Below are 27722 nucleotides of genomic sequence, written 5' to 3'. Positions count from 1 at the left end.
CACACAAAATTAAACGATTATGTGTATTTATTTATGTTAATTTTACGATTAAATATAAAGTTACTTATTTAAATAAATTAATTAAATAATAGAAACATACAAAATTAAACGATTTCTTTCACGATTAGGTACTTAAAGCAACATAATATCGTTTGTTATGTAAGATAGGAGTTACATCTGCCTAGGTGTAAATATTTATTTATAATCGCTTTTCTTTTTAAAGACTATGCATAGTGAAGTTGGAGTTGTGGGCGTGAAATGTTATCTTCCACTTTATACCCAGTTCGTCTTTAATCTTTCTGCCAATCTTCAAAATGGCCTTTTCGTCTGTTTTGTCGGCAAGCCAAATACCTGTATAAAACGGAAAAGCATGTGAAAAAACCTCTACATCGGCTATTTTTCCCGAGATTTACACTAAATTGCAATAAAATGTAACCAACCGCAACTTAGCTACCTAAGTATCTATAATTATACTTAAGTATTGTTTTTATTAAATATAAAAATTATAATATAAAAAGTAGCGTATGAAATAATACAAAATGGAGCTTATGCAGGATTTAATCTTACCTATTTTGCTCTTATTTTGTTTTGCTTTCGCATTCACCACTGCTCCACGAATCGCGCTATTGGCATTTTCAAAGTTTTCCCCGATCATTAAGAGAACCTGAAAGTATCCAAAAAACTTGCTAAGCTGACTGGGCACACATTTTAGTAAGGTACAAAATTAAATTAACTAAAATTCTCATCCATCTAATATTGTTAGTAATAATGGATAATTAACTACAACTAGGTACGTAGACTGATAGATAGACATAGGCCATAGGGCAATTCAGACTAAGGTGGTAGGTACGGTGGTACAGTGGAATTATTTTTACTCCTGCTACCTCATCATCATTTCAGCCACAGGACGTCCACTGCTGAACATAGGCCTCCCCCAACGACTTCCACATCGCACGGTTGGTAGCGCCCTGCATCCAGGGCCTTTCTGCTAACTTTATCAGGTCGTCGGTCCACCTTGTACCCGTACGTCTCACGATCTTTCTGCCTAATAGGAAGAATTTACGGACTCCATTCAATAGATAATGTGAAATTGTGGAAACAGGTTTGTTCTTACTTTGTAACATTATGGATTGAGTAGCTAATAAATAAATAAATATCCTTGGACATTTTACACTGCGCCGCTAGCCCCATACTAAGCAAAGCTTGTAGGTACTATGGGTACTAGACAACGGAAACATTCTTAATTTTTTTTTAATACGAGTAGTTACATACCTACATAAATCATAGAAAACACCCAGACCCATCACAGAAATTAAAAATTCATCATTTCAATTTCTGCCCGGCCGGGAATCGAACCCGGGACCTCTCGACATAGTAGTCCGTTCTGTACCACTACAACTCACCAAACGGCCGACTACGTGTCAAGTTCATCAGTGCCTCTACCATGAGTTGCCATCGAAAACTTGTATTCGTATACTACAGTCGATAGAGTTTAAACGTGGATCGATGAAGTTTGCATTAAAATCATACCATGAGTTCAATTACCGTATACTTTACTCGCCAGCGATAATTCGATGGTTTTGTGATGTCATGTTGGTGAACATGTAAACGTATCCAACTTCACACTCTATGAATGGATGAATGAAAGAACGAATGCCGCTCCTTTCTAACTATATAGAAAAGATAGAGTAGGAAATAACAAAAATGTCAAAAATAACACTGCAAAATTTAAGTGTCCTAGAACAGTGCTTAAAGCTGAATTAACATGATGATTTTAAATTTGTATTGTTTATTTCTTGTCATTGCGACTTTGACGCAGCTGTTGTCATGACAACAGATAACAAAACATGTTTTGTTGAAGGATTATTGATGACGACCTTCACCAGATCGTCTGTCCACCTAGTGGGAGGTCTGCCCACATGCAGATAACATGTTCCATCGTAATAAACTTCTTTCCGACATAATTTAATAAAGAAAACACCTAAAATGACCTAAAACCACAATTTTATTTTGCTTTTCACACGTCAATAAGCCAGTGAGTTACGTTACTATGACAGCTAAGGTATTTTTCGATGACATCTTTGAAAATTGCAACTCATGGTAAGTTATTTGTATGAAACTTAATAAAAACTTTAGTCGCTATCGTATTCAATTAGATAGGTTTTTTACCTAACGATTTGAGATGAACTCATGGTAGTGTTTTTAGTTTTGCTGTGGTTCAGCTACTAACCGCTAGAGGCGCTGTACAATTTGCCATACATTTTTTACGCCCTCGATAGCGAGATGCTCGGTAGGTAAACTCATGGTAGAGGCACAGATACATACAAAGTTATGTGTAGGTATTGTGCGGGAGTACGAGAATGAAATCAGACCACCACCACCCATGTTTCTTCCTGCCTCACGGCGTACGAACCGAATCTCGGAAGAGCGCGCGGGTACTTGCTCTGGGCTCTTTTCCCCGGGCGCTTTGCTTGACTCCCTAAAAATTTATCTGATCCATGTCCCTTCTCATAGTCAATTCTCCCCCTTTTGAGGCTTGACACCACAAATACGGTACTTCGCGTCAGTCTGACTAATCAGTATAAACTAGGACTCACCACTTCGACCCATATCCTGTCCATCTCGTCGCACTGCCGCTTCTCTAGCGTGACGAGCCAGCGGCCGCCGCGCCGGTTGGCGGCGTCCTCCCACTCGGGCCGCACGCCCCGCTTGAACACGAAGTACTGGCAGCCGGGCGACAGCTCCGAGGGCAGCTTTATGTGGTGGTAGAGACTGTGGAAAACATTGGTTACAAGCTAGAAAACTCTTCTATTTCTGTTAGAAGACAAAATAGAAATGTGCTTAGAAGCACAGTATAATACTAATAGTACAGATACATCATCCCCTACTCGAAACGTGGCCGACCTAAGCTGGCAAATGCTTCGGGCCCACTCGGTTTCCTGCGGGCGTCGTCATCGCGCTAGTGTGCCGCAGCGGACTTGTCCGTCCCGCGGTCCGCGACCCGCGAGTGCTCGCAACTAAAGCCCGGTCTGTGAGCACGTAGAATTTTGTCCAATGACCCCAAGCTACCCATCCTTATCACTCGCGCGTAATTATGTATTTATTTGGCGTGCTATATCAAACGTAACGCGATTGGCGGCGTCCTCCCACTCGGGCCGCATGCCCTGCTTGAACACGAAGTACTGGTGGTAGAGACTGTGGGGAATATTCGTTAAAAGCCAGCCGATTTAAAAATCACGCGCTTTTCTTTCTTTTTTATATAAGTAGGCTATTTGTATTTACAAATTCAGAATAGAATCAGAAATGAGGAGATTCGTAAACGAACTAAAGCCGCTGGCATAGCCCAACGGATTAGCAAGCTGAAGTGGCAATGAGCAGGGCACATAGTAGGTACACAGAACTGACGGCCGATAGGGCAGCAAGGTTCTGTACCTCTAGTACGAAAAACTTTCGAGTTCGTTTCGTTTGCGTATTCAAAGTGTCATCGAAAAATTTTGTATGAAAAATTAAACAGCGCCCCCTAGGGCGGCTATAATATAGGGGGCGCTGTTTAATTTTTCATACAAAATTTTTCGATGACACTTTGAATACGCAAACGAAACGAACTCGAAAGTTTTTCGTACTAGAGGTACCTACTGGAATGGAGGCCGCGTGTGACGTCCACCCACAAGGTGGACCGACGACATCATAAAAGTAGCAGGGAAGCGCTGGACGCAGGCTGCTACCAATCGATCATCATGGAAAGCATTGGGCGAGGTCTATGTTCAGCAGTGGACGTCCTATGGCTGAAATGATGATGATGATGATGATTTACAAATATTCATAAGTACTTATTATCAGAAACCCTGAGAAGGACATCTTACATCGTATCTAATGGGAAATTGGGAATCCACGTTCCTCTTAGACTTACACTAATGTCGGTCGGGTGTGGAAATAAGTATAAATCTACCTAAATTAAGTAGGTACCTACATGTTGGATGTATGATGTATTAAATATGTTATCTGTGCCTCTACCATGAGTTTACCTACCGAGCATCTCGCTATCGAGGGCGTAAAAAAATGTATGGCAAATTGTACAGCGCCTCTAGCGGTTAGTAGCTGAACCACAGCAAAACTAAAAACACTACCATGAGTTCATCTCAAATCGTTAGGTAAAAAACCTATCTAAATGAATACGATAGCGACTAAAGTTTTTATTAAGTTTCATACAAATAACTTACCATGAGTTGCAATTTTCAAAGATGTCATCGAAAAATACCTTAGCTGTCACAGTAACGTAACTCACTGGCTTATTGACGTGTGAAAAGCAAAATAAAATTGTGGTTTTAGGTCATTTTAGGTGTTTTTTTTATTAAATTATGTCGGAAAGAAGTTTATTACGATGGAACATGTTATCAGCATGTGGGCAGACCTCCCACTAGGTGGACCGACGATCTGGTGAAGGTCGCGGGAAGAACCTGGATGCGGGCACATTGTGGAGATCCTTGGGGGAGGGAGAGGATGCTGCGTTTCCCAGAGATATGCGAGTGAATTGTGTCGTGCTAAGATGTCTAGCTGTGCTGTGAAAATGTGTGCGGGTTTCCACCAAAGCTGTGCGAGGAAAATGTATCGTACGAGGATGTGTAGCAGAGATTTGAAAATGCTCATTAGTGTTGTACAGCCTGAGCCTTTTCTACCAGAGATGTGCTGACCGAGGCGAGGTAAATGAAGCGATTCTATTGGTTCTTTACAAACACATCCTTCGCTACGCATCCTCGCACATCTCTGGTGGAAACGCAGCCTTACGAGATCATGATAGAAAGCTAATCCGACAATGAATATGTATTTTCATAAGTTGAAATTTACTTTTGTTTTTAATCAGTCTGTGTATTATGTATTAGGTTTTGTGAAATAAATAGTCAATAAAAATTAATCATTTTATTTTCAACTAGCTTTTGCCCGCGGCTTCGTCCGCGTGAAATTTAGTTTGTCACAGATCGTCATAATTATAGCCTATATGTTAATCTGGGTTATAAACAATAATACTGTAAAGTTTCATCAAAATCCGTTCAGTAGTTTTTGCGTGAAAGAGTAACAAACATCCAGACATCCAAACTTTCGCATTTTTAATATTAAGTAGGATATTAGTAGGATATGTATTTACTTAATTATTATTACTGACGAGATTGCTACCATGTATGTTTAGTGACCATGAAAGATTAAAACAATATAATGTATTTAATTAATTATAATATCTTAAGTTTTACAATAATAAGGTAGGTATATCCATCCAGTTACCCTAGGTCTTTATTATGGATTTAATTTACAAGTAGTTATTTACAAGCACTCTGCTCTAAATCCTTTGGCTTCAGGGAAGAACCTGGACCGCCACCAGTCCAGTGTTCCCTTGGCAGCTCTGTGTATGCGAGTTGCCTTCTTCTTGCTGTTTAAAGTCACTCCACACCTTAACAAATAAACATTACAAATAATAATGACGAAATAAGATAAAAGCAATCAAAATGAATAAAGTAGTAGGTATTTATACACACTTTTCTCAATTTCTCAGTAGTTTTCGTGTCGCCGGTGGCATCAGCATTTCACGTTCGCGTGTCCGTTAGTTCCACCCACCGTTGACTATTGTTGGCTCTTTCTTGGGGCCCTTCAGTGGGCATACTCAGATCGCCATATCTATAGAAAAACAACTTTATTGTATCTAGAAAATATAAATCTAGCACTCATATTACTGAATTTTAGCTAGGCACGTGGAAGTTATGCTGGAAAGGTTGTATTTCTCCAAAAAAACCAGCTCAAAATTATTCGTTTAATATCGAAATTCCTCCACCACCCTAGTATGTTTATTTTTACTTAACTTACCTTTCCATAAATTCTACAATCGGTTTAAACGGATAGGCGCAGGTTCTCATTTTCCTATCGTGGTTAAAATCCAATTATTTGTGGAAAATTAATCATCAATAATCCTTCAACAAAACATGTTTTGTTATCTGTTGTCATGACAACAGCTGCGTCAAAGTCGCAATGACAAGAAATAAACAATACAAATTTAAAATCATCATGTTAATTCAGCTTTAAGCACTGTTCTAGGACACTTAAATTTTGCAGTGTTATTTTTGTCATTTTTGTTATTTCCTACTCTATCTTTTCTATATAGTTAGAAAGGAGCGGCATTCGTTCTTTCATTCATCCATTCATAGAGTGTGAAGTTGGATACGTTAACATGTTCACCAACATTACATCACAAAACCATCGAATTATCGCTGGCGAGTAAAGTATACGGTAATTGAACTCATGGTATGGTTTTAATGCAAACTTCATCGATCCACGTTTAAACTCTATCGACTGTAGTATACGAATACAAGTTTTCGATGGCAACTCATGGTAGAGGCACTGATTATCTTTGGTATGACGCACCGCATTGCATCATCTTTTTGTCCCTTCAAGCCCCGTGAATCGAAACAAAATTGACATCAATTTTATTGTTACGCGGTCATATTATGCGGCCGCTTGGGGATTGATGGTAGGTATAGCCTGGAGGTTCGACCAAAACAAGGCGATCAGCCTGCGTGCGCGATGTCGATCAATGCATTTAAGCCTGATCGCCATCGCCATTGTGCACGCCGACTGCACGCGTTGGTTTGCATGATAGGGCGGTGCTACCTGGGCGTAGACTCTGGGGGAACAAGAATTAAATGGCCGCAGGCTTTACGGCACTGACAGCACTCACCACCAGTAGTCCTCGACCGTGTCGAAGGAGGTGAGCTCGATGAGGTCGTCCTTCCAGTTGCGCGTCCTCTCGGCGTACAGCCACATGCCCCACGTGTTCTCCAGCGGATGCTTGGTGGGCTCCGCCGGCGCATCCTCCTGCTTAACCTTCTCCGGTTGGGGCGGTAACTGAGAATAGTATCGGATTATTTCAACTACAAACTCACAACTAAAGCTTTTACGTGTTTTTAACAATCCTAATCAAAAATTAAAAATGAAAAAAGTAAAATAACAATACAACGATAACAAAAACAATTACGCCCGTATTCACAAACATTACTATGAGGTCTCACAGGGCTCGTGGACGCATAGGGCCACACACGAACCAATCACAGAGCTTTATTCAATGCTGTGCGTTCGATTTGCTGCTTCACTTAAGCAAGCATCGTTTGTGAAAGGGTGTTAGAACCGGGCGCCGCTCGAATATTGTGGTGTACTTTAGACACAACTTTAGAGGTGTTTTGTTTTTATTAAGTTTTTTTTTCAGGTGAGGTAGTTATCATGTAGATATTGACAATCAGCCCCAAACCTCTTTTCAACATTTCGGATGCTATTTCTAGCATAGCCTAGCCGTTATGAAAATCGGTAGGGTGATGTACCTACCTATGTATTAAATGTGTGCGGTGGAAGATTGATTGATTGGGTGTGGCGTATGGCTCTATATTTATCGATGACCTACCCACTAATTAATTTATCAGCACAGAAATACTTAATTTATAATAACTAAGTACCTAACTAAGTAAATTACAAAACTTTACTGCATGAAATTACTCACCACTGGCAGTTTTGTATTTGTCATCTTGAAGATAATTTAAATTCTGTCAGATAATTTAATAAAAAAAATCAAAGCCTACTTTAATTGTAACGATTACTTAGTAAGAAAACTGAGTAGGTAAAGCAAAACTTTTCAGGAACTCGACTGGTAGATGGTGCACTTTCAACAACAACGCTATCGAGTGGTCCAGTCCACTCAAGTTGCAACTTGCAAAAACAACAGTCATACAATTCAGTGTTTAGGTCAGCGGTTCCCAAATAGTGCTCACCAAACCCTACATGGGCGTGAATGAGAAGTTTCTAATGAGCAGTGCCGTACCTAAATAGTGCGTTCCTAACTTCCTACGCTGAGAACGATTCTGATAATTGTAAGTGTAAGGCCAATCCTACTACTCTGCTAGAGAATAAGAATTAAACCTGTTTTCAGATATAAACTCAACGTCAATCAGCAAGAGAAAAGTATCCACACTGCGAAGACATTTCAGCTCTTTGTTGGCTCGCTAGACCTTTTTTTTCGTCGGGAAATGCTTGGCCTTTGACCCACTGGCCGAATGGGGGCGGCCAGTGGATTATGTGGGGCTCTCACAACTAAAAGAGCGGGGCCTACCCACTAAAACCCGACGGTGTCCTCCGGGGCCATTGACACGGAGGCTAAGTCAATGCTCAGCATATTCCTTCCTCGCAGATTCAATTGCGAAATGTTTTTGCTATTCCTTACATACTTCTTTTTAGGATGCAATTTTCTTCCAGTATCGTGAATCAATTTAAAATATAAGGATCGCGCATGCGCTTGCTAATACATAATCTTATCATCGCCCACTTGATTGATACGGAATCAGCGCAAGTTTGAGAACCCTAGTTTAGATAACATCTCAGGAATTCCCCGAAGTATATTTAATTTTATCATTGGTGTTGCTAGTACTGTGGCAGTAATAACTTTTTTATTTCACAGTCGTAATCTATTTTTTTTTAAAACCTACTAATAACCAAAATCAGTGCAACTGTGCATATCATAAGCCCACTGCAGTAGAGGGAAAAATGTAAAAGCTAACGAAATTAGTCCCAGTTAATGAATTGAGATCTCAATTTAAGTACATACTCAACTTTCCGTGCGCGACCTACATCTTTTGCACCGGTTTGGACAACTATCTTCAATCATACTGAAATTAAAGTATGTCTATGATGTCTACTTTTAGAGAAGTAGGTAACAGGAACTTGACTTACTTGGAGGAACATGAGAAATCCCATTCAGATTCCAATAACCTCAGTCAGTACCTAGACTTCAATTTCAACTGATCATGCCGAAATCATCATGTTAGAAAGCAGGAGTTATTAAATAAAAAAACGTCCATTATTTTAGTACTTTTTATATAAAATACCAAAATATAATATTATGTATGTAGTTTTGACTGACACAAATACCAAAATAATAATAATGCCAAGATTGTTACAGGTGCAAAGGTTTTACACAGCATAATCGTTGCTAAACCAAAGTATTTGACGTGTTAACATAAAGCGTGGTACATAGATACTGCAAATTACTGTTAGGATTTTAAAATATTAAATAACGTGTATCAAATAAACTATACTAGTCGACGCACTCAGCCATAATATGGGCTGACGTGAGTCTTCCATCAGCTCCACTAAAACACAAATCTTTGCTCACGAAAAGAAACTGCAACCACAGAGGCTTAGATAAACAAACTTACACCTATGTGACCATATCGACAAACATACTCAAGCACAGCTTTAGTATAAAAATCAGACTTAAATTTTAATAGTTCGTAAACAACGACTTTTTACAATGATATTATTGGTAAGTTATATTACGACACAAACTATCAAAAAGTCAACCTAAAGAGTACCTACTTCAGTTAAATAAAAATATTCCATTATTTTAGAAGCGTAACAATGCTATGAGATAACTAGATTTAAACTTAGGGCACGTCAGACTTATGTAGTTACATTGAACATTATTGCAACCGTCTATTACAATGCCAATGCACTGACAGTCTAGCACCAAGTCTCGAAGTTATCGCACCACTTGTTACGGATTAACTGGACTATTAAACAGTGTATAGATTCTTGGTGGCCGAACTGTGCTTGACCATGGTGTCTCTGTGCACTTGGAATCCGATTTTTCCATGAATACCAAGCTGCTCCTTCAGTTTCCTTCCGATCTCAATGTTGGCATGTTGCTTTGACGTATCAGCGGTCCAGATACCTGGAATAATAATAATTATTTATTAATTAAAGAATGGAGAGTGTGAATGAGATGATAAATTCAGTAACAATAAATGGATGGATATGAGATTTTCATAATGATTGACACAATTACACAACATTTTACTTAAAAAAAATTAATTTGAATTTGAATACTTTCCAGCTGCCTATTAGGTAGTCCATTAGGTATGTAATGTGACTATCATAACATAAAGAAGCACTCCTCTTATTTACTTACACAATTTCAATAAATAATACCAATAGATTTATTTATCACAAAAATTCAATCATTAATCAGATGATGAATTCAATACTCACCAATTTTATCCAGTTTAGCTCTAACATTAACAACAGCTCCACAAATTTCCTCAGAGTGTTCAAAGTTTTCACCAATGAGAAGTAGAACCTGAAATATTATTTACATTTAAAATTAAACACTAATAATATTAACAACATACATTAATTAGACTCTAAGCATTTATCATGTTTTTCTTTCTATTAAACTAGAACATTTCTCATTTATGAAAGATAATAAAACTCAACATACAAAGATTGAGCTGGATTTGGTTTGATAATGTAAAACAATGACTCACCACATCTAGCCAGAACCGGTCCAGATCAGAATTACGTTGTTTCTTCTCAAGACTGATGAGCCATCGGCCACCCATTTTGTTGGCATCATCTTCCCACATAGGACGAATTCCTTGCTTGAACACCGCATAGTCGTGGCCTTGGCGGAGCTCAGATGGTAATTTAATGTGGTGGTATAATCTGTAATGTTCCAAATTACCTTCAATTAGATACACAATACATCGGTCTTTAAAATTATAATTTAAAGCAATAAATTGTGATTGCAAGACACAAATTGCAATGAAATCCAATATAAACTTCGAATACCAGTATTTTTTTTAATAACCACTAATGATTATGAAACTGATTGCATGTTTCCATAACCAGACTGATTACTAATTATTAGCGTTCATAAATCTGCAATCAGGCAAGCATTGCAACCAGGCTGATTTAATACATAATATAATAATAAAAACTACACTCACCTCCAGAAATCTTCCACCGTGTCAAATGTGGTCAGCTCAATAAGGTTCTCTTCCCAGGTCTTATTTCTGTCATTATCATAAAACCACAGGCTCCATGTATTCTGCAGGGGGTGCTTGATCAGGAACTCTGGGGGGACCTCGGCATTGCTGTTGGTCTTGGTCTCAGTAGTGGCAGACCCCTTGAATACACAAGTCATTTTTTTTGTTAATCCTAACCTCTAACTACTACAAACGTAATCATACAACTGCTCAAAAATTGTATACAGATTCTTTCAAACGTTAATTAACACTCCGATTTATTAGCAAATCAAATTAATAAGCAAAAAACCGGTGAACATGAAACAAATGCTACAGTGAAAGTTAGTCCAGCCACATCAGCATAGCGCACTAAAATTTATGAGGGTAAGATTTATTATGACCGAATAGAGGTAGCGAAATATTTTCTGGGTAGATTTTCTTAATTCTACCCACCTCAACTTCTTCAGTATTATTTCCAGCCATGTCACAAAAATCTCTCGATTCCCGATTTTTTACCAAAAGGCAGACAGCGATGTTTAGTGTTGCATGTTAAAAAATTAATAATATATGTATAAAAAATAAATTATTACGATAATGCAACGGTTATGTGTTCGTAATTTTTTTCTTATGTGCCTGCCTGCCTTATGAGCGATACACATCACATTTGTAAATTTTGCGAAACTATAACCCAAAAACCTGAAGGTGGAAGAAGATTTGCACTATCATATCGGTCTAGAAAAGGTTCAGTGGTTACGTTCGTATTTTGATTTTTGTCGCTAACATAGCCATTGCATTAAAAGAAAATGCCATTTGAACTTTGTTCAAAGCTTAAACCACCACACAAAAAAAAATCTACTGACAGTAATGACATTTCCCCTTTTCCCCATTTTCATTGATTCTCTTGCTGCCGGTCCCGTCCCGTCCAGTAGTATAATCTTAATTCCATATTTAACAAAACTTTAAGGTCAAAATGTCGGTACAAACCCTGCTCTTGGACTTCTCTATCGAGGCCGCCCGATTGGGAGATGAAAGCGGTCAGAAAACTGTATTTGGACAGATTGAAACAGTACTCAAAGAGTACATCCCCAACCTTATTTTAGCCGCTGATATTAAAGTTGATGGTGGATCTCTGAAAATAATGACTGGAAAGAAAGGCACAACCGTATCAGTAAGATTGTTTGACCGGGGTCTTGTCACTGTAAATATTGAATATTACAAGGAAGACAACGAAGAGCCGCTAATAAGTTTCAAGGTAAAGACAATAATAGCTATTTAATGCTCATTCAAACGCCGAGTATTTAGTTATCATTACTGAACTTTCTGAAGCTGAATTGTTTACTTTGAAACATTTGACTTTCCTGACTTCTGTTTCAAAGTTAACATGGAAAATTCAATGAAATTAATTCAAGTATTACATAATTTTCTTACTTTGTTTATTTTACATAATTTGTAATTTATAAAAACAGTAAAATTTGCTTTAATAACTTACTTTTTGAAATACAATCTTGATCAGTATTTCTCCAAACACACACTTTAAATATTAATATTTAATTATTAAGGTTGAGCGTTGCATCTTGTTTTAGACATCTAAACTACTGGAAAGTTCGGTAAGAAATGAATTACAAACTGACCGTCTCAAATTGTTACCCACAATCAAACGTGGATATAAATTTGATGTGTATCTTACTAGTTCAGGTATCTATTGTTTTACAAGAGTTTTATTACTTTATGAACCTAAATGCACAACTTTTTTTTTATGGATTCTTCTTTATTTTATCTTTTTATTTATATTTGTTATATTATTTATGCAATTTCTTAACAGTAATATTTGTTTAAATCAGTATTCCATATTTAATAACCCTACTGAATTTCTATGAGTGTTATTTCTATAAAATGTAAAGTCAGTTTCAGTCCTTGGGACTAATTTTATTATGGAACAAAAAGTATGGAATTCTGATTATTATGGGAAAATATTTTTCTTAAGCTTGTCGTAGCTTCAGGAAAATTATATTCTGCAAAAACCATTTGGAGAGAGACACCAGGCTTTGCAGAACACGGCATTTCGTTTTTCATTTAACAATTTATTTCATTTTGTTATTTAACATCAAACTTTAACTATTAAATGCATCATATTTATAAAAAAAAAATGCAAAAAACTAATATTTGTGTGTGTCCAAGTTTACATGTGAGTTACAAATAGTACCTATTAACACTGCAGTACACGCGCCCCTTTTTTTACACGAATACACGCGCGGCCTACTCTGGTAAGCCAATTTAAAATCACTGTAAATCAGTTTGTAAGCAATTTATGAATAAAATAATTATGTAAATGATAAAAGTGTTTATTATAGTTATTTTACTATCAAAGTTTCTTTATATAACTATTTGGGATCAAACATTATAAATAGATTTAAAAGTTGTAAATTTTTTGGACCAAAATTGCACTCTGAGACCAATGTTAACAAAAAAAATTTACTGAAAAAATATGATTAGATTTTTATCTTTCATAGTATTCATTACTTTCTACGGCCTGGTACACTGTGTAAATCCATTTGCTGCAAGTCTTTTATAATTTTTTTGTCGAGTGATTTCAGGCTTTTGAGTAAACCCGCAGTTTGGACGGCAAATTTTAGAAAAGTGCGCAGACTCTAGCGACCCAAGCTTTACTGGCTTACTGACAAATTTAGTAAACGAGGCTTTCCTGGAATGCCAGCTCTCTGGCGCAAGTTTTCAAAAAGTTATAGCGTAAAATGTTACCCTGGTCTACTATAGTAGTCCGCGCGTGTACTCTAGTGTTAACAAAAAAAAACTATTCAGCAGAAATAAGTTGAATAACAACAGCAATATTCCTAACTGCTATTGATGGCAACACTAGCAATTGTTTAGCTTTAAAACCTAATATCAATATTTAGATAGAATCCGCGTATTCGTTAACGCTCCTTGCATGATCCGAAGTAGGAACGCTTTCTCGCCCAGTCCCGTCGCGCTAGACTCCCTGTCTCGGCCTACACTTTAGAAACAAAAAACGACGTGTGTTCGATAATAATTCGCGCCCGCGTAGCAACCGCACCACCTGTGCTGTAGAGTCTACAGTGTAGACCACGCCTAAGTGGACACAAAAGGCGTTGTTTTGAGTTTGGCGATTCGCGCTCGTCGAAAAAGAAACCGTAATAGGGTTGCTATGCCTTTTACGCTGAATAAAATACATTTTTGGTACAGATATTATGATTCCTGTATTAATGACATTAATCAACAACAATGCTACGTCTATTTGTTAGATAGGAAACTCGACTTTAAAAGTAAATGTCGAGTCTTGTAGAATTGCCGCATACATGTAGGTACTAATGTTTTCATATGACTTGTAAAACAAACGTCGGAAAAATAACTAGTGCGCCGCGGCGCGGGCACGGGACACAGGACAACTTTTCAGCTATAACTAGCCTACGCACGTTACGTCCCATAATGTATCTGGGACTTTGTAATGTTCGATTTATATGTAGGTCTAGTATGAAAACCGTGTTTCATGTCATAAACAATTTGAATTTGAAAAACCGGTGTAAATAATGTGCCGTCTGATTAATAAGCTTTCTAAAATAAAATAAAGCACTAGAACAAGGATGCACAAACGACCCGTACGGTTAGCCAGCGCCCTAATAAAAATTACAACCTGAACCTTTATTCAGTTGTTTTTAACGGTCCCGTATATTTTCTGTGGCCCGCTATTGGCCCCTATCTGCCCTAGTGGCCCCACCTGGTCCCAGTAAGTCTGTGCATCCCTGCACTAGTGCAAAATCGAAACTAGTTCGAAACCAAATGGTGCCAATTAAAAAACATTGCTTTAACAATGGTAAAATAAGTTAATCAAACACATACACATTGTATAATTAAAGCTTGAATTATTAAACATCACGCAAAACATTAGTTATAATACTTTCATAGCATGTATTTACCTACTACAAATGGATATTAATATTAAACATGCGTGTTGCTCGCTATGTTGGGTGTAGTTGACTGTTTATACTTAGAAAATAAATAACAAAGTATTAAAACTGACTCGAAAAAAGTTTACTAAAACGTAGAAAAATAATTTAGTTATTTATTTACTAAGACTGAGTAGGACCATGATTGATGTTCTCGGAGTCAGTCCTGCCTGGGGCACTATCGGCACCGACAAAATGCTATTCGAAACTCATGCTCTTAGAATTATAACTAGTTGATCAAATTAAATTAAAATTGTATGGAACCAAATGGCAAGTATTCCAAAAAAATAATCACGTCAATCGAATCACAAATCTCGACGTACCTAATCGGTGTACCATCACCCACAGTGTTAACTATCCATTGCCTGTCATGTCGTCTCGTTCTATCGCAAAGAATCACCATTTGATTAGAGCGAGAGCAAAAACGGAAATAGATAGTTAACAGTGTGGCTGTGTGTACGTACATACATAAAAAGTCCGATTTGTGTACCTCCTCCTTTTGTTGAAGTCGGCTAAAAAAGAACCTTCTGGTGTCCATGAAAAGTGAAAACGCTCAACCTTAAGTTTAACATAATTATAATCCGCATGTTAGTTGAACCTTCATTAATTCAGTTTGTTTTTTCCTTCCTTTCCAATTATTTTGGTAATAGTCGGCGAGAATATTGGAAACACAGCTGAAAAAATACATCACTATCATAAAATCGCAAGCTTATGCCCCGCTAAAAAGGTGCCTGTTCAGCAGGTACTACCCGACATCAGGTAAGCCCAATGCAATGTCTATTAGGAGACTAGGTATAAATTAACATTAGGAATATTACAAACAAGAGGCAACAATATGAACTTGAACTTCCTTGCACAAGTTTGAGCCGTCAGATGGCAAATGGCAATCTAAAACCTAAATTCTGAAGTCTCCTAATAGTACATAATTGTCATTTTAGCATATTTTAGCCAGATAGTAGCTAGCATTGAAGGACTAAAGCCTCCACTGCAAAAAAATATATTGATTGCACACAAACATTCGTTAGCAACAATGCTTATGTAGGTAGGTACTTGTTATGCTGTACCTACTAAGCGCAGCATTTTCCGAAAAAAAAAACTGGATAAAAGCGAATCAATTTTCCAAAGTGAAGATGCGGACATGCGCTTTGTTGTTAACGATGTACAGTCGTAAAAACAGAGACTGAGTACACAGTAACTCCCAAAAATAAAGTAATGTACATAACAAAGTTTGGTCTAGTCATAGAACTCAAACTCAATCAATAGTTTTATAATGCCTGTATTATTTGCTTACTGTTTATAATTTCATCAACGATTTATTAATAAGTTTATTGTGTTTTCAGATGAAAGGCTCCTGGAATATGACATTGATGACGTGGTCTTTGACGAGCAGTCCCCTTTCCAACGCGTCCAGATTGTGCACTCGAAAACATTAGGCAATATGTTGGTGCTAGACGATTTACAAAGTAAGCCACTCAACATCATATAAAGATACAGTTATAGTCAATTAGCTCGTGATACCCAAAGTAGCCAAAAAGTACGCAACATTTCATTGTTACATTTATTGGAATAAGGTGGTGTTTTAACTACACTCGCGAGCAAAAGTATGGAATCACTTACATGAAGTTGTTTCCACGCGATCTTGTGTACTAACGAATTTGTTAGTAACAAAAAAAGTGGTACCATTTTAAAGATTAAACTTTTATCTTTAAATTGATACCAAATTCATTTAAATCACACCAGTATTTAAAAAGATATTCCGGCTGATGTGAAGAAGTAACGAAAAAGACATGTTAAAAGCACGCGTCGGATTTTTTGCTTTCACACGTTGATTCATACACATCTCCGCTTCTTTTGACACTTTTCCTGGTATTCTACACCTTCAGAAGCAGCAGAAATCGTTGTACTATTGCAAGAAGGGCTCAGCCAGCGGGCTGTCGCACGTCAGCGCCACATAAGCCAGTCCTGGGTTTCGAAAGTTTTAAGACGCTTTCGGGAGACTGGTGGCTTTATCCCGAGACCAAGTTCTGAACAGCGCCGGTGCACATCGCAGAAGGAAAACCGTTTTTTCATGTCAAACTCTCTATGAAATCGTCATTTGACTGGAATCGACGTCCAGTAAGAGCTCAGAAATGTTCGTAGGATAGCTGTTAGTGAGTGGACAGTTCGTCTAAGATATAAGCAATAGAATTTGACTGCAAAAAGGCCTGCCACAGGCTCGAAACTGACGGCAGGTCACCGATAAGCACGCTTTCAATTTGCTCGTACACATCTCGATGGGAAGTCGAGCAAGCCATCCCCATAAGCCACTGTTTCAGCGAACCAGCACTGCACAAATCGCTCCCCGAGCCGCCTACAAACCCAACCTCTTCGACTGCTGCACTGTGTTTGACACAGTCTGCATTCATCGGAGAACAGAACTCGCCTTCCCATCGAGATGTGTACGAGCAAATTGAAAGCGTGCTTATCGGTGACCTGCCGTCAGTTTCGAGCCTGTGGCAGGCCTTTTTGGAGTCGAATTCTATTGCTTATATCTTATACGAACTGTCCACTCGCTAACAGCTATCCTACGAACATTTCTGAGCTCTTGCTGGAGGTCGATTCCAGTCAAATGACGATTTCACAGAGAGGTTGATATGAAGAAACGGTCTTCCCTCTGCGATGTGCACCGGCGCTGTTCAGAACTTGGTCTCGGGATAAAGCCACCAGTCTCCCGAAAGCGTCTTAAAACTTTCGAAACCCAGGACTGGCTTATGTGGCGCTGACGTGCGACAGCCCGCTGGCTGAGCCCTTCCTGCAATAGTGCAACGATTTGTGCTACTTGTGAAGATGTAGAATCCCAGGTAAAGTGTCAAAAGAAGCGGATATGTGTATGAATCAACGTGTGAAAGCAAAAAATCCGACGCGTGCTTTTATAGGGAGTAAATAGGCCGCAACTCGCGACGTATCAAACAGTTGATACATGTCTTTTTCGTTACTTCTTCACATCAGCCGGAATATCTTTTGAAATACTGGTGTGATTTAAATGAATTTGGTATCAATTTAAAGATAAAAGTTTAATCTTTAAAATGGTGCCACTTTTTTTGTTACTAACAAATTCGTTAGTACACAAGATCGCGTGGAAACAACTTCATGTAAGTGATTCCATACTTTTGCTCGCGAGTGTATTTGAGCACTGGTGTCACGACTATTTGACGCTGACTGTACCTTTCTTATATTATTTCTAATTGTTGTAGCAACAACTTTGTTACCTAGTCATAAATGGCTTAACGGTTGGTAAATGAAGGCGACAGTGTTATCAATGTTTAATCTTGTTACGTTGTTACAGATATATCAGAAGCAGATCTTATATACACAGAAACATTAATGCAAAGAGGGAAAGAGAAATATGAAGGAAAAGAAATTGTTATATTAGGTAAGTGTACTCCAGAACATAACTGACCAAATGTGAATAAATGTGCTGAGTAGAATAATCTTTTTAAAATCATTGGTTGGGGTAAAATGGTAGGCTTTCATTAACCAATTCTATCCTAAACAAATTAATCAAGAATATAGTAAAAATCTGCCTTACCTGCCTTCCTGTTCCAAAGTCTAAGGTATTGCAAAGTCACATTTAGTAAGCTAAAATATCAGTAACATCATTAAAAACATTAATTAAAGTGACGATACCGTGTAGCGGAAAGAACGAAAATAACATTAAGCGATACAGCCGGATGCGTGAGTGGTGTCTGGCCGCTGTCTGCGCGCGGCGAGCGACGAAAATAAAGAATTACAACTATTTTGAGACGATGCCCTTCACGTATCATCATCATATTACATCATAATTAAGAGCTACTTTCATAACTCGCAACGCCATCACATTTCGTCATCAAAGTTAGACCCGCTTTCCACCAAGGCGTAGCGGAGAACTGTTTTGAATAACCTGGTTTCCTGAATAATGAAATCTTGATTGGTTATTAAAAACACTTCACCGCTCCGCCTTGGTGTAAAGCTGGACATTCATGGTCAGTTAAACTGACGTACAGACGATAGCGCTTCAAATTATACACAGCAATATCCTATTGAGTTGTGATAGGTGCTGTTTTGCAACTAAAATGTACCCCTTATAACCGTGGTCCCACCGCTATAACCCATTGGTGGGTCCATGGGTATTTTTTCCCTGTAGACCCAGTGCAATAGTTTTAAATTATCCTATTCAATCTGGCTGTTCCAGTGGATCCACGGGTAATTTCTTTAACTTTAAAGGGGAAAATGTATACATAGTCTGATGTGCCGAGAGCACGTATAACTAAAAATAAATCCAGTGCACAATTAATTTTAACCTTAACATTTTACTCACACTGTCAGTTTTGGGATGTACCTACGTCAATAGGGATGTTTCTTGGGTAAAAAAGCAAGAGTTTTAATTAGTCCGTCAGTTACCTTATCAAAAACTACTCGACACGTATTTTTCACTTTTTAAAACTAATGAAAATGTAAAGAGATAAAGCGTGCGAAAGATCTAAAGTAAAGGCCCGTGACGTCAATGAGTGCGTAAAAGTGACTTTGTGTCGTCGCGGCGTCGCTCGGAACTTCAACGCATCATAACTTTGTAATTATTATTTGTTTGATTGACAATTCAAAATATACGTGTCCAATATTTTTTTATATTAAAATTGACGGACTACAAAATTTTTTTTAGGAAACTAGCCTATTTAACTGACCGCGTGTGTCCAGCTTTATCTTCTTTCCGCTTCATAACAATTGACTAACATTGTTCAAAGGTGGCGGCGACGGTGCACTGCTATACGAACTCCTCAAGGAGAAGCCCAAGTTCGTATGGATGCTCGAAATAGACGAACTAGTGATGAGTGCATGCAACAAACACCTGAGGTCCATTTGCGGGGACGTTCTTGAGCAACGAAAAGGCCCGCATTACGAAGTAAATGACATTAATGTTCTACTTGCGTTTATAATAGGGAGATAGAGGTTGAATTCTGAAATAAGCATGAACTCTCACGTAACACATTTGAAATCTTTACTATGGGAATAATATCGAGGTCTATTTTTGTGCTCGTGACTGTACAAACTCTAACATTGCAATTAATATGATTTCGTATTTAGAACTCTAATCATTCTTAGCTTGTGATTGGTCTAAATGTAGAAATTCAACCAATCAAGCCTAAAATCCTAATGCATAATCTTCTTAGATCCAATATTTTTTATAATTGTACGTATCTTTCCTTTCAGATAATAGTCGAAGACTGCATGCTGACGATAAACAAATTCATAAAGGACAAAAAGAAGGTTGACTACATATTCGGCGACCTCACAGATATTCCCATATCGGACTCCGCGTGCGGGGAGCTATGGGAGTTCATGATCACGATACTGGAGTCTGCCTTCAAGATACTAAAGCCCGACGGGAAATTTATGACCCACGTATGTAGATATATCAAATTACTTATTACCCTGTGACGTAATTTTAAAAAGTAGGTAGGTTAGATATAGTGTATCTGTTTAACATTTTTTTAAAGACCCGTTAGCCCCCAAATCTGCTGACCCGACACCGACACCATTGGACTATTGTCGCTTAAAATGTGTAGGTATATTATGGAGTTTCAACAAAATGCTTCCAGTAGTTTGTGCTTGAAAAAGTAACAAAAATCCTCATAAATTAAATTTTTATGTACTCTCAGTCTCACAACGCGACAGGCGACATAGTATCTAACGGTGCTTCTTATCGACATCGGTGATCGGTCTCTTTGTTTGTTCTATACTCTTGCGAGTTGTTGTAGGTTTATAATCAGAACGTGTCTTACGAGCTTATCGAATACCAAAGAATGCAGCAGTCACGATAGATATTGGCCAGGTTTCAAAACCGTATCTATTTCCATTGGAACTGACTTACAATCTAGGTAGCATATAAATTAGTCCGTTTACGTGAATCTCATTAATATCTCGTGTTACGCAACAGTTAGGGCCGTAATATAAACTTAATATGAAAGATTTTGTATGTTTAATCTCAAACAAGCCTATCTTGTTTACTTTCAACTTACGCAATTTCTCATCGTGTGGGTTGTACAATTGAGAGCTATTATCTAGTAGCCCAACTACATAGGAGCTAAATTGCAATTGGATCTGCAAGGTCAGACAAAAATGGCAATGTAATACACTCAACATCAAATAAACCGCACCTTCCGCGACGCGAACTTTAAAGATTTTCTTCTGACACAATCATGGTACCCTGACAATATTGGTGTTATTTGAAAGCCCAATAAATATCCTTAAAGAAAAACACATTTAATTTCTTAATAAAAGATTAACATATACCATAAATGTGACTTGAAAGAAGACCTCACTTTGGGCTCACCTCTGGGATCAATTAGACCAAATTTTATGGTTATAAAACCAAATAATGATTACACGTGTCCTCTTTAACAGATGGATAGCGATTAATCCCAACTTAACTGAAACTGAAATTAGCACGTCACTACCTTGTTTAATATACCACGCAATCTTGTATACCCATTCTTATAAGATACACCATACAAGAATGCATGGTAAATTCAGTGAACTGCTCCTGAATCGAATGTACCTACTACTACTATTTCTATTTATTTATATTAACCGGCAGACAGTGGTGACTGAGTTTGTTGCGGCGCTTCTTCTCAGCACTTGCCAAATGTTGGTCTCGAAGCGCTGGTAGGGTAAAAAGATTATGAGACATGTAGAGGCTCCTTAAGAGCAAAATGACGATTTGTAAGAACTATTTATTAGTCCAAACAAATAAAGAAATTTTGACTTTGACTTTTGACTTTGAAACAGTTTTATGGCCATAAAAGTTGGCTCAAACGTAACTACCTATTTTTTGAAGAAGTGACTCTGGATCCTTCTAAAGACACATTTTTAGGGTAAAAACCTTTCCTTTAATGAAATGAAGTTTAGAACTAGACTTTTAAATGGTGCCAATATTGGTGGGAAGTGGGGATGCATACGTTTCAAAGTGCTTGTCGCGGGAGGTGCGATTTATTTGACGACGAGTGTAGTTTTGTTAACTTTTAAATTTCTAGCTCGGCTACTTTGACCAGCCAGTGTCGATAGCTAGATGTTTCCAATCGCTAGATCATTTGCTCTTAGTTCACTATTACCTCTAATGGAGTTATTTAAAAACTTGTCTGCAACAAAGATTATCAAGTGATAACACAAAACTACCTTAATGATGGAACAGATGACTTCTTTCCGGCATAATTATTGTTCGCGTTCGAGTGTCGTCTTTTAAAGAAAATATTCTGATCAACCATTTGTAATTTCCAGGGAAATGGTGCTACTTCCCCGGAGTCACTGGAGCTATACGAGCAGGAGCTAGCCAAGCTAAAGCCCGCCGTGAAGTTCTCGAAGAGCAAAGCCTTCGTGCCGTCCTTCCTCGAAGACTGGATCTTCTACCAGATAGCCTTCGCCAAGCCGGACTACGGCGATGCCTAACACCTACCAAAGAATCTGAACTGTTCCTTTACTTCACACAGTTACTAAGTCATACTCGTATTACCACTAATTTTAATGTACCTATTCTGTGACATCTCATAATTTGAAAACCTTTCCTATTTGACCAACAGATGTACAGTTTATATTATTAATTAAGTCGTGATCCAGATTTGATTTCACAGTAGTATTAAATTATTAATTGCTATACCTCAACTGATGTTCCTTTTTTTCGAGGCAGTAAAAGTAAGATAAGAAATATCACTATGTACAAAACGTTTACAAAGAATATTAAGGAATTGTCAGTATTTTAACTTAAGGCTTATGAGCATACTATAGTTTGCCATTAGAGGTTGATGGATCACATCCAACAAATGTCTTAACAATATTAGTTTTAGGTGTGCTGTTTTAGTATTAAGACAAATTTTAATTTGCATTTTCGCAAAAGCTTTATACAACAATTTGTTATAACATTAGTTTTCTGTGTTTGTCGAATTAGTTTATAATTTACTGTTGCTATTAATTTGTGCGGAATTCATTTGTTTGTTTTATGGTTAATAAAAAATATTTTGACAAACAGTTAACTGGATATTTTTTATAAAAGAGTTTTTGATCGCATTTTTAAGTATATTCAAGATAATAGTACAAAAGGCATAATAGTGTTTATCTCATTTATTGTTAAATTATGTACCATTTTTCTTTATTATAAAGTACAACTATTGTTTGACTTTTCTGGTTGATTTGCCAATATTAATCCTTCAAGGCCCGCGAATCTAGACACAATAGATGATCAATTGTTATGGCATTAATGTATGCCGTCTGGGACTTTAAAGGTTAAAAGCTGTGTTGGCTTTAACTAAAGAATCACAATACATATGAAAATCTTTTAAATAAATTCAAATGGATGAAAAAACATTACAAAAATAATTCATGAACTATTCTTAACAAACTGGTTTCCATAAGTTATACATTCTCATGCCAGACACCTTCCATCAAACTTAACAATGTAATGTTTGTGTCAGACGAATTTGCTAAATTGAAATATTCACTAGCTCAAAATTAATTAATCTTTGAGGTTTTGCTACAGTATCAACCCGCGTCCATAGAAAAAACCAATTTGTTCGGTGTATTTTCATAGTAGGGGCTGGCTTTCGTTAATAATCTCACCTGAGAGGTACAGATTTTCCAACCACTATCCAAATAATATTGTCATGAACCATGGGGATAGTGAGAATACTGCTTAGTAGTAAATTATGGTCCCACTATCTCCATTACGATTTTGCTTAACGAATGAGAGTATTAATATTACTGAAACTATCACAGTGGACTGTACATTACAAACAACGTCTGACACAAACCAACAAAAACAAGTTATACATACATAATTATATACAACGTGTCCCAAAATTCAAGGATAAGCCGGCGCCGCAGGGTGGACCTAGTCATGACTGCTTTAGGAAAAATAAGAAAAAAAATCTATCTCAATTATTTTTTAAGTTACACAATAAATTATGAAATTCGTCAAAAATTTACACCCCTTATGATATTTTACATTACCACGACTACAATTTTTCAAATACTTCAGTTTTTTTGTTTGTATCGGCAACTTAAGTAGTGCTGCTGTCCACCCCAATTCTTAAAACCCTCAGAATCCTTGCAGTTTTTACACAAAAGTTAATCAAAATATGATATTTCCTTAAAATTTTGAACGATTTTTACTTACACTCCACTTTGACTCGTCGTTTTGTAAAAAAACAGTATGAACACTACTGCGGCAAGTTTTTTATAAAGTTGACGCAACTATCCAAGATTCCGAAATGGTATAATACACTAAGAAAACTAGTCGCAAAAAAAATATGCGTACCATTTTTACAAGCACTTCGCTTGTTAGTTAGTATGGGATAAATCTTGCAACTGAATTTAAAACCAGTTCTCCTTAACCAATTGAGCTGAAATTTGGTATACTTGTGTAAGTACGATGACAATGCAATATTATGGTGCCATTGAGCTGGATGGAGTATGGAGGTGGCCATAAGAACTCTTAACGAAACGGCGGAATTACATCTAGTTTGGGTTCGTTGGACTTGTCTTTTCGAGCACTTTAGTGCTAGATGATGTTCAGGGTCCTGATGATGAAGTCAAGAGGTGGCAGGAGCTGGCCATAGGAACTCCTAAACGAAACGGCGGAAGCTTATCGAGTTTGGGTTCGTTGGATTTGTCTTCCCGAGCACTTAGGCCATGAGATTGAGAAACAACTAAAAAGCTTAAAATAAAGTTGTAATAAAAAAAACTTATTTAAAAACAAGCTTGACTTCGTTTGAAAATTATAATTGACTTCATCATCAGGACCCTGGACATCATCTAGCACTAAAGTGCTCGAAAAGACAAATCCAACGAACCCAAACTCGATAAGCTTCCGCCGTTTCGTTTAGGAGTTCCTATGGCCAGCTCCTGCCACCTCTTGACTTCATCATCAGGACCCTGAACATCGTCTAGCACTAAAGTGCTCGAAAAGACAAGTCCAACGAACCCAAACTAGATGTAATTCCGCCGTTTCGTTAAGAGTTCCTATGGCCACCTCCATACTCCATCCAGCTCAATGGTACCATAATATTGCATTGTCATCGTACTTACACAAGTATACCAAATTTCAGCTCAATTGGTTAAGGAGAACTGGTTTTAAATTCAGTTGCAAGATTTATCCCATACTAACTAACAAGCGAAGTGCTTGTAAAAATGGTACGCATATCTTTTTTGCGACTAGTTTTCTTAGTGTATTATACCATTTCGGAATCTTGGATAGTTGCGTCAACTTTATAAAAAACTTGCCGCAGTAGTGTTCATACTGTTTTTTTACAAAACGACGAGTCAAAGTGGAGTGTAAGTAAAAATCGTTCAAAATTTTAAGGAAGTATCATATTTTGATTAACTTTTGTGTAAAAACTGCAAGGATTCTGAGGGTTTTAAGAATTGGGGTGGACAGCAGCACTACTTAAGTTGCCGATACAAACAAAAAAACTGAAGTATTTGAAAAATTGTAGTCGTGGTAATGTAAAATATCATAAGGGGTGTCAATTTTCGACGAATTTCATAATTTATTGTGTAACTTAAAAAATAATTGAGATAGATTTTTTTTCTTATTTTTCCTAAAGCAGTCATGACTAGGTCCACCCTGCGGCGCCGGCTTATCCTTGAATTTTGGGACATTTGTATATTATCTCTGTACAGCTGGAATTATATTGTTTTGCGTTACTCGGCCTGTCGCAGCCGCGCCAGTCGCTGCGTAAGCTCGTCCTGTTCCTGCGACACCACGGTGGATGCTCCCACGGATGTACTGGGCACTCCGGATGGTAGCTCCATGTTTAGCTCCAAGCTAGAAATGGAAAATGAAATGTTATGAAAGTGTATGATTTATACACAGCCTTGTTGTAGAGGATCTACAGCAGTGGTTCTAAACCTTTAAGTTATGAGGGACCATTTTACTAAATTTCTGTCTTGTCAGGGACCACCTCATAATCGGTCCAAATCAGTTTGACTGCAAAAATCTGTTAAAAGTGGTTTTGACCAAGGTGTGCATGTGCACTTCGTGGACCACTTGGAATGCCTCCAGGGCCCACCAGTGGTCCGCTGACCACCGGTTAAGAACCACTGTTGTAAAGGATCTCCCTACAGGATGGGAGGCAAGAGACCAGTGGCGTAGCATGGGTTGGCAGTTGGCACCCGGGACGATCCCCCCGTCATAAGTCCATTAGCAGGGGGCTAAGGACAATGACTGTTAAGTCTGATATGAGATGATATGTAAAACATATTGTAATGGAATTTCCTCATGAAAAAGGTAATAACAGGGGTCTTGCAGAAGTGCCCACTATTCCATTATTATACTCAGTTTTTTTTAATCTAGAATTGCTGAGTATAAAACAGACAAAAGTTATAATTTTGACTGAGAATACAACTTTTATATGTTTTATACTCAGCAATTCTAGATCTAGACAGTGCCAAGTTCAACAACTTGGTAGTAAATGGTTATCAAGTATTTGTAAAACTTGCAATGTAATATTACATACCCAGCCTCATCAGCCACTTGCTGCAGCAAGGTATCGACATCTCCTTGTGGGACGGTGGTGGTGGTGGTTTGTGACATTGCATTCTCCATGTACGAGGACTGGACATCCAGGTCTTCAAATTGACTCTCAAACTTGTCCATGAGATTTGAAATTTTTTCTAAGTTCATAGACTTCATTGCTGCATCCATAGCTTTGACCACACCAGCCATGGAATTTGTGACCTGTGTAATAAAGTGAATAACATAATTAAACATTTTTGATAGAAAATATAAATCCAGCAATAAATTGTAAATTGTTTACTTTGTTGAACTGTTTTCATATAAACTAAAAATACAAAATGTATTATATTGATTGATGATTAATCATATTACAAACAATGGTTTACCTTTTTTGTAGTAAGAGCAGTCTGCACTCTACTGGACACTGCATCTACTCTAGCTGACATCCGTAAATAATTTAACGCTTGGTTCTTCTGTCTGATTGCGTTCTCGGCGTGTATCCTTGCGCCCTCCATGTTATTCTTCTGTATTGCCTTCTTGGCTTTCTCCTTTTCCAATTTCTCTTCTTTTTCACATTTTTTAGAATTTCGTTCCAGCTCTTTCACAGCAAATTTTAAATTAAATAGGTTTTCTGATAAAATGAGTTAAGGATGTTTACACAATAATTAAAATTAAACCTGTAATCTGAGGCTTAGTAATAGAATGTTATAGTACTTACTACAAATACAATCCCCCAGTGTAAGGCTATATTTCAAATAATAATTACTAAAATAGCATACTTACCTGACAGGATACCTTCATAAGTTGTTATTGCCTTGATAATTATAAAATGAATCATTGAAAAGGATACTTTCCATTGCGGATGAAGACATTTCGTTCCCCAGTTTGACGGCTTTATAAAAACTTTTTACAAAAAGAAACACAGGCAAATTGCCTTTTATAATCACAGCAAAGCTTTTGTACAACAACTTGATTTCAATGAATTATGAAAAACGCAGATTTTATTGTCGTAAATGACTCACTATTCACTATTTCATCAATGATTGTAGTCAAAACAATTTTTTTTCCTAATCACATGTCAGAAATGACAACTGTCATAAGCAAAATGCATATTCGGATACACTTAAAATAACATTAATGCTACGTATATAAATACGATTGCGTTGGAGTTGGACGTGCGACATTTTATTTAATTTATGTATAGGTCGCACAACGAAAGTCGTCTCGAAGCGCTAGCCTTGCTTTTGTGTAGATTTTGTAGGGCAAACATGCGCTGGAGACCCGGCTTCATTGTTGTTTGTGTTAACTCAACATGTGTGTTTGCCTCAACTTTCGTTGAGCGACCCATAGAATAATCCGTAAGTTTTTCGTACAAGTTACACTACTTTTTAT

The 27722-nt window shown here is 37.4% G+C and overlaps 4 protein-coding genes across 4 annotated transcripts; 1 reads left to right on the top strand and 3 right to left on the bottom strand.

Moving 5' to 3' along the window:
• Positions 1–69: 69 nt before the first annotated feature.
• LOC114360624 (eukaryotic translation initiation factor 4E-like) lies at positions 70–7734 on the bottom strand. Its single transcript, XM_028315381.1, has 5 exons — positions 7535–7734; positions 6722–6888; positions 2598–2772; positions 568–664; positions 70–351 (listed from the first exon to the last, which is right to left on the bottom strand). The coding sequence occupies exons 1-5, from the start codon at positions 7556–7558 to the stop codon at positions 218–220; spliced, it is 597 nt and encodes a 198-aa protein (XP_028171182.1). The 5' UTR covers positions 7559–7734; the 3' UTR covers positions 70–217.
• Positions 7735–9022: 1288 nt separating this feature from the next.
• On the bottom strand, positions 9023–11399 carry LOC114360665 (eukaryotic translation initiation factor 4E). Its single transcript, XM_028315422.1, has 5 exons — positions 11283–11399; positions 10812–10990; positions 10350–10527; positions 10075–10162; positions 9023–9757 (listed from the first exon to the last, which is right to left on the bottom strand). The coding sequence occupies exons 1-5, from the start codon at positions 11310–11312 to the stop codon at positions 9600–9602; spliced, it is 633 nt and encodes a 210-aa protein (XP_028171223.1). The 5' UTR covers positions 11313–11399; the 3' UTR covers positions 9023–9599.
• A 305-nt stretch (positions 11400–11704) lies between these two features.
• Sms (spermine synthase) lies at positions 11705–22826 on the top strand. Its single transcript, XM_028315547.1, has 7 exons — positions 11705–12081; positions 15460–15568; positions 16150–16272; positions 18135–18221; positions 19570–19727; positions 20036–20227; positions 22103–22826. The coding sequence occupies exons 1-7, from the start codon at positions 11800–11802 to the stop codon at positions 22268–22270; spliced, it is 1119 nt and encodes a 372-aa protein (XP_028171348.1). The 5' UTR covers positions 11705–11799; the 3' UTR covers positions 22271–22826.
• A 581-nt stretch (positions 22827–23407) lies between these two features.
• Positions 23408–27407, bottom strand: Chmp1 (charged multivesicular body protein 1). Its single transcript, XM_028315586.1, has 5 exons — positions 27181–27407; positions 26717–26961; positions 26332–26552; positions 25480–25640; positions 23408–23659 (listed from the first exon to the last, which is right to left on the bottom strand). The coding sequence occupies exons 1-4, from the start codon at positions 27200–27202 to the stop codon at positions 25517–25519; spliced, it is 612 nt and encodes a 203-aa protein (XP_028171387.1). The 5' UTR covers positions 27203–27407; the 3' UTR covers positions 23408–23659; positions 25480–25516.
• Between the last annotated feature and the right edge of the window lie 315 nt (positions 27408–27722).

The sequence above is a fragment of the Ostrinia furnacalis genome, unplaced genomic scaffold, assembly GCF_004193835.3.
Source record: "Ostrinia furnacalis isolate ACB-3 unplaced genomic scaffold, ASM419383v2 OfSCF0322, whole genome shotgun sequence".
In the NCBI taxonomy this organism is placed as follows: Eukaryota; Metazoa; Arthropoda; class Insecta; order Lepidoptera; family Crambidae; genus Ostrinia; species Ostrinia furnacalis.
This window is presented reverse-complemented; position numbering and strand designations above follow the sequence as displayed.